The sequence below is a fragment of the Saccopteryx bilineata genome, chromosome 3, assembly GCF_036850765.1.
Source record: "Saccopteryx bilineata isolate mSacBil1 chromosome 3, mSacBil1_pri_phased_curated, whole genome shotgun sequence".
Taxonomy (NCBI): Eukaryota; Metazoa; Chordata; class Mammalia; order Chiroptera; family Emballonuridae; genus Saccopteryx; species Saccopteryx bilineata.
The window spans coordinates 237,147,535-237,159,909 of NC_089492.1; the positions used below are offsets into that span (position 1 = coordinate 237,147,535).

General features: G+C 40.2%; 1 protein-coding gene across 1 annotated transcript in view; it reads right to left on the reverse strand.

Moving 5' to 3' along the window:
• CACHD1 (cache domain containing 1) overlaps positions 1-12,375 on the reverse strand; it is a 265,693-nt gene that overhangs the window by 91,825 nt on the left and 161,493 nt on the right. The window contains exon 4 of the mRNA XM_066268985.1: positions 2,218-2,324. Coding sequence (XP_066125082.1) covers positions 2,218-2,324 — 107 coding nt within the window. The remainder of the gene's footprint in view (positions 1-2,217; positions 2,325-12,375) is intronic.

The following is a 12,375-nucleotide window of genomic DNA, read 5'->3' on the forward strand; positions in this document are numbered from 1 at the left end:
CAACAGAGCCAAATTATCAACAGTACAATGATTGAAATTTCTTTTGAGAGCCAAATTTTTTAAACTGAAACTATATAGGTAGGTACATTCTTTATCGAGGTAGCGCCCGCATGTGGTCTTTTGTGGAAGAGCCACACTCAAGGGGCCAAAGAGCTGCATGTGGCTCACGAGCCGCAGTTTGTCGACCAGGGATAGGTGCCTGGCTGATTTAGGATGGGCCACTTAGCTAGCTATAGTTTTATGATCTTCAAGCAACATAAAGCTTACAGGTCTATCTTTCCAGACCTAAGAGATTACCTAGTTTGTGTAAACAAGTCCCAAAGACTACAATTCTTCCCTGGACTAGGACTGGACAAGGCGTCTAAATGTAAATATTTATATTTAGGTCCTCTGGCTTTTCTCTTGGGTTTTACATGTCTGCAAGAGACCTGGAATTTGGGAAATACAGTTCTTCATATTTAAAGATTAGATTCTTCATCTCTCCAGCAATAAAGGAAGTCTTAGGACACTTTGGTAAAGGCCAAGAATTCAGGCTGGTAGGTGATTTCTAAAGTCCCTTCCAGCTCTGAAAAGCTGAAATCTTTAGGATCTGAGGTCTGTCAATCAACAAGTGTGTTTAACAAGACAAAAGGGTAAGACATATAAACTGAAACTCTGGGGCAAGAAAGTAGAGACAGTATGTCTAGTGGTGAGATTCAACTGGTTTGCACCAGTTTGGCAGAACCAATACTGAATTTTTGGTTGAGTTCGGCAAACTGGTTGTTAAAACAACACTTGAAATTGGGTTCTCTCTAAGGTGGGCACCTGTGCAGCTGCCCAGTGTGAAAATAACAAATTTACATTCCTTATTATTTTTTTTAACGTTCATCTACGCAACAGCATATTCTAAGCACCTGTAGTAATGTTTATTCCGTCCATAGGTGAAAAAAATTTGACGGACTATGCTTGTAATATTTATTTATTCATTTCATAAAACTCATTATGCCTTTGATGAAATACTACATTTTAATTCCTTCAAGTTTGTTACTTGAATAAACAAACATATAATGTAAGGAGAAAAAGTGCCGAACCACCAGGGGGTGACAACTTGTATTGTTCTTTTGTCAGGTATTATTTAATATTTTTTCATTAATATTTTAAAACTCTTTCTTATAATCTAGTTTTGTGTACCTCTTTTATTGTTCTTATTTAAGTATTAATTGTGTGAAATAATAAACTGCCTTTCGGTATATTGATTTTTAGGCTTAAAACGGTCATTAGGGCAGAGAACCGGTTGTTAAAGTATTTGAATCCCACCACTAAGTATGTCACTTTGAAGTTATATGGCACAGGCATCCTCGCAGTTGTAACTATTGCATAGAGCTGGGTTCCACTGAGACCAGGAAGAAAGTTCAAACTCAGCCTAAAACATCACTACACTGGTAATTAGTAGAAAAGTACCCTCATCATTCTTCCAAAATGCCCCCCAAAACAAATTACAAAATTATAAATAGGAAATACAAATGAAACTCAACATCTCCTATTGCAAAGATAACTGGGTCTCCTAAATAACCTTTAAAATAGCAAATATAATACTCCTAACAAATGAGATAATGGGTTAAAGAGCCTGGCCAGGTACTTGGCATGTCCTATATATATAGACCAGCTCAATGTTCTTCCTTATCCTCTTCTGAATGTCAAATTTCTAGCAAGAAATATCCTATTTTGCCCTGGCCGGTTGGCTCAGTGGTAGAGTGTCGGCCTGGTGTGCAGGAGTCCCAGGTTTGATTCCCGGCCAGGGCACACAGGAGAAGCGCCCATCTGCCTCTCCACCCCTCCCCCTCTCCTTCCTCTCTGTCTCTCTCTTCCACTCCCGCAGCCAAGGCTCCATTGGAGCAAAGTTGGCCCGGGCGCTGAGGATGGCTCTGTGGCCTCTGCCTCAGGCGCTAGAATGGCTCTGGTTGCAACAGAGCAACACCCCAGATGGGCGGAGTATCAGCCCCTGGTGGGCATGCTGGGTGGAACCCGGTCAGGCGCGTGAGGGAGTCTGTCTGACTGCCTCCCTATTTCTAACTTCGGAAAAAAACAAAAAAAAAAAAAAAAAAAAAAGAAATATCCTATTTTAAATGTATATTTTTCTTTAAAACCCAAAGGAAAATGTCTAAAGCAATACGTTTATTCATATGCTTGAACGTGGTGCAACACAATTTATTTTTATGAAACTGAAAGATCACTGACCTGAATTTAAGTCTCGTCCTGGATTGAAGGCTCGGCTATTAACAGTCGTAGAAAGTCGATCACAACTAATTGTTCTAGATACATTGGTATTGAAGTTCCCATCGAATCTGAAAGAATAGAAGATAATCAGCAATATTTATTTGGTGGTTATTCAATCTAGAAAAACAAACCAGCAAAAATAAGAGTTCATACTGTATATAAAATATAGATCAGCTCATAAACAGAAAAATTGTGATTTAGATTTTAAATACATATTTTTTTTAAAAAATCACTGCAAACAGTTGCAGAAAAAACATTTGCATCTAGAAGGTTTTAGAAATCAAGTTCAGTTCCAAGGAGATAAATAACCATTCCTGGGTGATGAATACACAATACAATACTCAGATGTATTATAGAATTATACAACTGTAACCTACACAATTTTATTAACCAATGTCACCTTAATAAATTCAATTAAAAAAGAAATTTAAAAACCACCCTTCAAACCAATTTTTCTTCTATGAATTTGAGGAAGGTACTATTGACAAAATCATGCAGAAAATAGATTCAGACTAGAATTACAAAAATTCAGACTTGAGCTCTGATATTACATGTGAAACAATTCCTTAAATTACACTGTCTGAAAATCAATGACCAAGAACAAAAATAGACCATAGTGAAGGAGAAAGAATGGCTATGGAGTGGGAAAGATCTAGATTTGAATCTCTGCTATATCACTCTTAAATGTGTGTCCTTGGACAAGTTGTTTGATTTTTCTGAGCCTCAGTTTTCTTAGCTGGAGGGGGAAAAAGAAAATAATAAAAACTTATTTTCCAAAGCTATAAAAAAAGATTATAACTAATGTACCAAAGTTCCTTTCATGTACATGATACATAGTTTGCACAGTCTAGATTGTAAAGTCAATAAGACCAAGGTCTTTTCTGATTTCCAGTGGTAGTACAATGCTAATATTAGAACTAGAACAATGCTAAGACTCTAGCTAGTAGTTGACCAAAAGTACTAGTGTAATCAATGACTCAATTGCTAGAGCTACCAACCATCTGCAATAAACTAACATGAAAATATACCAACTCATTAGTCATAAAGAGTATTTTTTAAAGCGAACTTAATCCAGAAGAAACAAAAGAGAAAAAGAATTGAACTAAATAACCTATTTAGGATTTCAGATACTGAGAGAACTCATGACATTTCTAAGAGTTTCCCCCAACTTTGACAAATTCAACCTGAAATTAAATTTTTTAAAACTCATATTAAAATGTGTACCTCAGATGATAAATGCAATTAATTAAATTCCATTACCACAGGTAGAGAAGCTAGCTGTACATCTGTATCACCTAGGAGAAACAATCCGAAAACTCAAGATCCACTTGATTATACACATGAACTTTGATTATCTGTCTATTACATCTCAGGACATATTAGGAGCTACAAAAATGAACTAATTATGTAAGGAAGGGGGCTAGGTTTTCACATGATGTGTTGGGTTCCAAAGCAAAAATTAAACAGTCTTGTTTTGAAACATATCTCAAAGAAGGAGATAACTGATTTTAAGAGACTTTTATCCCAGCCTCTTACCCAGCACAGAATTGTATCAACATTGTCAACTGTGCCTCTAAGGACACACTTGCTTCTCCAACGTGGTGGTCACTCTTCCTTGGACCCGCTCTAGTTTGTCTAGATGAGAAGACTGTTGCCTCAAAAGCCACAGATGGAGAGAAAAGAAGAGATCAGCGCTGGCTGTGTGCATGCTGTCAAAGCAATGTAATCTCACTGTCCCGCCTCTTGTTTAAGCAGTTGAACTCTATAAAGCAAGAGCAGCATTTGGCAAGTGACCCACTTGCCCTCCATGCTCTCGATGCCACAATGAATCTATGCTCTCACATACTTTTTTTTTTTTTTCCTGAAGCTGGAAATGGGGAGAGACAGTCAGACAGACTCCCGCATGCGCCCGACCGGGATCCACCCGGCACGCCCACCAGGGGCGATGCTCTGCCCACCAGGGGGCGATGCTCTGCCCCTCCGGGGCTCTCACATACTTTTTAATAAAACCATATAATATTTAGGCTTTGTGGACTACACAGTCGGCCTGCCATGCACACCTGGGCTTTGCTGTACAAATTAAAAATCCCTTCTAAACTGACTCATTTCACAGTTAAGAAAAGTGACACCAAGGATCACACAGAAGTCAGGGACCTAAAAGAGACTTGAATCCCGTCATCCAACTCCCTGTCCAAAGATGAGTCACATACCACACTGCTTAATTGGAGTGACACACAAGGAAGAACTTGCTCAAAGGAGCAACTCAAGGAGTTACTGAAAATTTCTTCCAGGTAAAGTATAAGCTTCGAGAGAGCTCCCGTCTCACCAGATGAAGTCTCCGTGGCCAGATCCTGCACTTTCGGCCCCACCCCTCGAGAAGGCTGAAGTCCCATGCTGAGCAAGCAGAGATTCCCAGGGCCTTTGTGAAACGAAATCTTGCTCTTGGTTACTGGGGAGATCTGGTGACTAATTCTACAGAGTTGTTTTCTTTGCTGTGCTAGAAAGATCCTCTCTAAGAGCATTAAAGAAAACATTTTTTCTAACAGTAAAAATGGAAGGGACTCATTGACAAAAGTAGGTACTCAGTAACTATGTTTTAGTCATAAAAGGCTTCACAAGGTAGTTAGTGCCTGTCATTAATAATCTACCCAACCATTTTCTCACTCGTTCCCAACCTATATAGTTCTAACCAGACCGGCCCCTCAACTGGGGATCCCAACTGTGATGTTGTCCAGTGTCCACTGCGTCCATGCAAAGCCCCGCTCTCCACATCCTTCTTTCTGAAAACCTGCCTGTCAGTTCCAGCTGCTGATGACCCTTTCTTCCTCCAAACTGACCAGTGTCATTCTGCATCTGAACTCCATGCTTGTGTCTCTTTTCCTATTTTTTTGTATATCTTGAAATCAGGCTTAACATATGTGATCACAGGTGATGTCCATTAAACATAGATTGACTGGTTTTAGATTCTACTCATACCAACAAAATACTCATCAATACAAAAATTTTAAGTATCATTTATTATAAGTAATAAATAAATTATCTTACTTATTTTTGCCTTCTCCGATTTTGTTACAGCCTTATGGTTCTAAACCCTACCACACAGTATGTGAACTCCCAATTTTCTCTAAAACCTTTTGCATATTTGAGAAGCCTTACTTCCCCCGATGGGACTGTAAGTTAGTGTTCTTCCATCGCCGGTCCACGGACTGGTGCCAGCCCATGAAAAAGTTAACTACTCTGATGTTGTATGATAATTATAGATAATTATCGGGTGTATGATTTGACTGGAGGTTGAAAAACATTGCTGTAAATTACTTGAGGGTTTATATTTCTCTCTCAGGCCTAGCACATTGCTGGGAATGTATATTCTGTAAGTTTTCATTAATGACTGACTAATGAGAAAGGGCAGAGAGATAAATCACTGGAAGTCCTGGGTAGTTTACTCAGTCTTCTTCATTGAACATCTAGGATGAATAAGGCACTTGCACCCTGGCAAAGCACGATTATGCCATCGTCAGAACTTGAGGGGTACACAGACCTGGACTGGAGTGTGGGTTTAAATTGCTTATTGATAAATAAAACTCTTATACATTATTTTTTAAGCCTCTATTATCCTCATCTATAAAATGATATTAATAATAGTACTGCTTTCATAGGTGTTAAGAACTAAATCAGAAAATGGTTCCTCAGAGCCTATATACCATATTTAGTAAATAATAACCATTATTGAATGTATTAGTAATGATAACAGTTAACAGCCACTAAAGTGCTTATCATACGTCAAGTATATTTCAAGTATTTTATGTGGATTAACTCACCTAATATTCTCAAACCTTGAGGGAGATACTATTATTATCTCCACCTGAAGACCAGAAAACTGAGGCACACAAATTTAAAATTGTTAAGCCCCAGGTTCACAGCGGGGGATTAGCAGAACCAAGATGTGAACATACTTGTGCTCTCATTCATAATGAATACATTACACCGTATCTCAATAAATCAACAAATAAATTATCACTCACATTATGTAAAACAGCTGAAGTAGAATTCAGTTCTCTCAAAGGAAAGGATTATGCTGAAAGATTGTAGGGTTTAGGGGAAATCTTTGTTGTATACTTAATAGAAAATGACAGTCACTAAACATAAGGTTTCACAATGGCTAGCTACAGAGAAAGCCCTCTGTGGACAAAGATGTGGATGGGGAGGAAGAGGAAGAGGAAGAGACAGTCAAGAAGAGGAAGAGATCAAGACAAGTGTTCTCTATTAAGTAGAGATAACTTAGATTAAAAATATGTTCACCACTGGCATAGCTATGGAATCGGCCATTTTGAGTTACTTTTTATCATTTCATTCCAGTAAAGCCTCAAGTTCCCTTCCCATTCACCACGGAAATCCGAGAAGCTCCAGGATAGCAGAGCGAGCACATACACATTGTCTGTGTGGAACAGAGATATAGCAGACCCGGGGCCAGTTCATATTAGTGTGCCTCTTTTCCCAGTACCAACTTTCTCCTCTAAGAAAAAGACCCCAGCATTCTGGTAATCTCAGGACACTGAACAAACGGCTTAGATACAACAAAGATAATATAATAAGAGAAGGAAGAAAAGACCCAGAAAGAGAAAGTTGCACTAAATTTTGAAAATTTCTCCCATAGGACAATGAATACAAGATGCTGAATATGTAATGGACAATGGCCATGATGTAAGTCTCACATGAATGTGGGCAAGGCAGAACAGGAAGCTCAGGGACACTCCAGACGAGGTGGTGCAAACACACAGCCATCCAGAGGTCAAACTTGATCCAAAAGTAAAATGTAAAATACTCGAAGAAGCTCTTTTGCTGAAGGAACCCACAGAATTCTCCTGATGTTGTAGAATAAATAAATCTTGCCTTGCAGGAGAAGCTCAGCTATCGGTTCATTAGCTCAAGGGCATCTGGGTTCTGAAAGGTTACTTAGTAAGGGGTCAAATAGGTTGTTACTTCATTTCAGAATATGATTTAATTCTTGCTTCCTGAGTAATCTTCATGTAGTGAATAGTGGTGGTTTTAAGTTAATTTACTTCTCTCAGGCTCCCACATTCTGATATTTCAAGAATTTGGAGACATACTGAGCACTCTCCTGCCTCCTGCTGCCTTTTTTTTTCTTCTTTTTTTTTTTTCAGAGAGAGAGGTGGGGAGAGAAAGACAGGAAGATTAAGCTGTTCCTGTATGCACCCTGACCGGGGATCAAACCGGCAACCTCTGCCCTCCAGGAAGACTCTCCAATCAGGTCTTTTTTATTTTTTTTTAAATTATTTTATTGATTGACTTTTAGAGAGATAGAGAGAGGAAGGGAAGGAGAGAGGGGGGAGGGAAGCATTCATTGGTTGCTTCTCCTGTGTGTGTGCCTTAACTGGGGATCAAACCTGCCACCTTGTCATTTCGGGATGATGCTTTTATTTTTTTTAATTTTTATTAATTTTAATTTATTGTATCAACATAGATTCAATCGGGATGACGCTCTTAACCGACTGAGCTAACCGGCCAGGGCCTCCATCCTCCTGCTTCTTGCTGGATGATATTAAGTGGCAACGGCCTGACTGTAGTCTCAATTGTCCGAGCTCCCTCATATATGTTGAATCTCAGTCAGGAAGCATGTGCTTCCTGCTGAGCGAACACAAAATGTCTAGAAATGAGCCTCACCCTGCTGCTATCCCTTGCCTATGCTGCTGATGTGGCAGTCATGTAGGACAGCAGGTGTCCACAGGGGGCTTAAGAGATACAGGGGAACAGTGCGTCCTAAGCTGGTGAGCCAGCTAGGAGAGAAAAGTACGAGAGCAAACGCCCTGTGATTATCTCTTCACCCACACTCACTGGTGCCAGCTTCTCTTCTCCAAACACTGGAGAAAGTCTTGATTGGCCATCTTGTTACACTAGCTTACCTCTGGGCCCCGGAGGTTGCCTCGTCTAGGCCAGGAATGCCTTTTATGAATATATATCATTTATAAAAAGAAATATACTATTCACCTTGATTCGGAGACTATGAGAAATATAAAGTTCACGCTTATGATACTTTATCAAAACATGTCACTTACTCTTAGGGGTTACCTAAAAGATTTTTTATGAAGAAGTATATTAGCTGCCAGTCACATTTATCTAATTCAAGGTTTATGGTATAATAATAAATTTTCACTTAAAATGAGCAGGCAATTCAAATTATCTGTGCCTTAAAAAAGTAATAACAATGAGAGAATAATCCTTTTTAAATCTCCTGTAGATCCTCACTCCAAAATAAGGAGATACTGGATTATGATTGCTTTCTATACTTATTTTTTATAAGATAAAACCAGTGCCTGAAATTCAGTTTCATGAGAAATAACTCCATCTTCCCTTCCCCCTTAAGAAAAAAAAAATCCTTCCTTCTGGATTTACTTTCATGAACAACTGATCGAAACTGCATCCCGAGGGAGAAAACAGAACTGTGACTCCCACTTTGATCTCTTCCCCATGGAGAAATTCACTCCCTGCCTGGCTTGCAAGATGTTCATTTGATTGACGCTTGCTCTGATGTGCAAACTGCTTTGAACTTCAGACATTTAATTCCCATCAGGCTGCAGTCATTTTTATTCTCCTTCAACAGGATTTACAAGCAGGAGATCGGCAAATGTAGAAGATAAAATAAATTTGCAGAAGCTTTGAATCTTACATCAAAACTGTTCAAGTGAGTTCCAATTGGATTTCATTCAGCCTCGATTCACAGTGTAAATCAACTTTTCAGTGGAGTCGCGGTGTAGAAAGAAAAAGCTATAAAGGATAGAGACACATGCCCCAGTTGGGGTTTGCTTCCTCAATCTCTCTTTTGGTCTTTGTTTAAATTCCTATGGAAAGTGACAGAAACCTGGATTTTCCTCAACATTTCCAGCCAAGGCTGCCAAATTTATCACACAGCACACAAAGGCCACACCCACAGTTCCAAGGGCGGTGGTGAAATGCAGTATTATTCATGGACATTTTATGGTCATATTTTTAAAAAGCCAATTCCTGGGGAGATCTTGGAAGAGCAAGGCTGAAGTTGATAGAGGAGTCCATAAGCAAGGCCAGTATGATGACAGTTCATGGGGTAGTGAGGATTTTTTACTTGTTTGTTTTTTAATCACTGTTAAAATGCTGAGATGGGTGCAAAAGGTTAAAAACAAACAAACAAACAAAACCAGTTCTTCTGGAAACCAAACCTGGTATCAGCTCAGAAGCTGGTCTGAAGCAAATGCTGGGAGGCTTCTGCTAGAGTTCACAACCCAAGGCAGGTCCTTGCCTCCGGGGCTGCTGAACTATCAGGTTGCATTTGAAGCACAGTACACATTTTCCTGGAAAGCAAAGGAGGCAAAATCCCTTGACCAATAGCTGCAGGAGCCTTTAAAAGAAGATCTGGACACTCAGAAACGGTCATGCCTTCGAGACCCACTAGTCCTAGCAACAGCCCAACAGTGTCTGGTTTACTAGGATACGACAGGGAGACATGTCACTTCACCTCCATTCAAGCAGGTTCCTGCTCATTCTTTCTGGGAAGTGTCTGCTCTGCAAATATTTGAGCAACACCAGTTGAAAAGGATTAAACAAGAACCCCCTTATCTTCCACTTAACCACCCATGAGAATAAAGTTAAACAAAGAAAAGAGCTAAGATAAAAATCAAACATCTGTACTGGCAAATATTTAAACTCTGTTTGAATGATGGAGGAAGGGGTAAGAGGGGGATCACTTCAAAAAGGAACTATCACATTCATAAAGTAAATGATATTCAACGCCCTCCCCCCAACTGCGTTTACTTATTCAAACACCTAAATTAATGGGCAAACCGAAAAGCTGTCAAATAAGGCGTAATCATGTTCCAAGAAATGGTGTTTCCTTCCATCTCTGCAGAGATTGGAGAGATAAGTCACATTCTTTTTGTTCTTATCAGTAATAAGGATTAAATCTTCAGGGTTCAGCAACTCAGCCAGAGTGGAAACAAGGGCTGCTTTCAAATGCCCTTGGTAAGGCTTTTAGAGCAGTAAAGCATCTCACTCTCTCCATTACAGTCCACGGATCATACAAAGCAGCCCTATCTCTTGTTCACTGTTGCCCCTCCGCAACAGACCACCGAGAGGAGGCCCTGCTCTGATCCTCGGGTCTCACGTCTAGATTCCAAGTAGCATTCACTTAATCTGCTTTCTCACACAAGCCTGGGAGATGGCACCGGTGATATCAAGGGGGGTTTGAAGTGGATCCCAAACCACATTAAACATCTAGCTCTATCTTCCTTGTCACCAGGCAGGGGCAGGTGGATGAAAGAAGAAGGTGTCTGGAAAAACAGAGGGGAGAGCAGGTAGGTGGACAACGGCCTGGCGGGGTGGGGCCCACAGGCTCCCCTCGTGTTCTCCACAGCCTTGTCCATCCTGCCGTTTGATCTTAACACATGCTACAGTTATTTACTTAAATATTTCTCTCCCTTGCTAGTTACTACACACTGAGAGATTCTTCCCTATGTTTATCTCCAGGGCCTAGTTCTGGAAGGTGCACAAGCTTAGTAAATACCTGCTGAATGAATGAACAAATGCAGAAAACCTAAGAGGACGAGAGGCCAGAGATGGTGCATTCATGTGTTCTCTTCTTGCACATGCACTGAATGGTTAGCAAACAGCAGACAACTGTGAGTGGTAGGACACAGCCACCAAGAAGCACTAACGTCCTCAGGAGTAGCAGCTGACCTTGAAGCTGAACTGGCTCTGCATCTCAGGCACACAGGTCCTGAGGGAAGGGGCCTGTCCAAACCTCACTGTTCTGCAGAAGAAACACGAAACATAAGTATGGAATACTTATGGCTAATGGGCCCTCAAAAGAAATTACTGACCCAATATTAAATAGTAAAGATATGAGTGTGAAGATACATTTGTACATCATCATACTAAACAAGGCATATCCCCTGAAAGACATCACAGACTGAATGCTTTTTTTTAAATCATGGCCTTCTTTGAAAATACTTTGAATTTTTGCACAAGAAAACACTTAAAAATTTCAAGGGAAGTTTCTGGTCCTCTGCTACAATAGGGTCTATTTATTTCTTAATACAGGCAATTTCTTTTAAGAGACCAGATTTTCTGTAAGAAAGAGAGGGAAGGCAAGAGAGGGAGAAAGGGAAAGAGGGAAGGAGGGAAGATGAATGGAAAGGAGGGAGGGAGGGAGGGAGGGAGGGAGGGAGGGAGGGAGGGAGGGAGGAAGGGAGGGAGGAAGGGAGGGAGGAAGGGAGGGAGGGAGGAAGGAAGGAAGGAAATAAATCAGAGGACTGTCTCATACTTAAATCCATAAAAGGCCTCTGGTAAAATTCAGTATTCAAAGCAGAGTAGCAGGTCTTCCATCTCTCCTTCAGTGAAGGTCACACAAGAAAAATTTAGAAAGCAGTATTGTCAGCAAGTCCAAATGCAGGTGTTTTCTGCCTTAACGATGCTCATCAACAATTCTACAGATAAAGATATCTATCTCCACACAGACACGCACGCACATGCATTGACACAAATTGCTGCAGGAGCGTGTTTTTGAGACTGAGAAACAAACTAACCAGTCTATGAGAGAGAGTATTATATTCAGCCAATTTAGATACTTCATAGGGTCATAAAATAGCCTCAAGTAAAATTCTAAGAACGACTAACTAGTTTAGCATTTTCAAGGGCCAGATAAACCATCATTCCAAGTTTATCACTGGTCAAAATATTTTATCATTAAAAGAAAATTACTTGGAATCAGGAAACCTCAGTTCCAAACCAAGCTCCCTTGAGTGCTGCCACAACCTCTCTGAGCCGACCAGCTTCCTCGCTGGCAAAGCAGGGCTGGGATGGAAAGAGGATAGCATCTACCCTACCACCACTGCTGAGGGGATCATATGAAGAACTTAATGTAAGTAAAATAATGTTTACAGAAGTAAAAGCCCAAGAAAGTATTTTACTCAAGCACAAACATATGTAACTCTTTTACCTCAGTTACATAATGTAACTGAGAAGGCCTCTGTAATGTAAAGCATTCCGCAAAATCTTGGTTGAATTTTAAGCTCAACTCAAGTCCTACTGGCACCAATAGCCATAAAAACTGTACGTTTTGCCTGCCTGCAG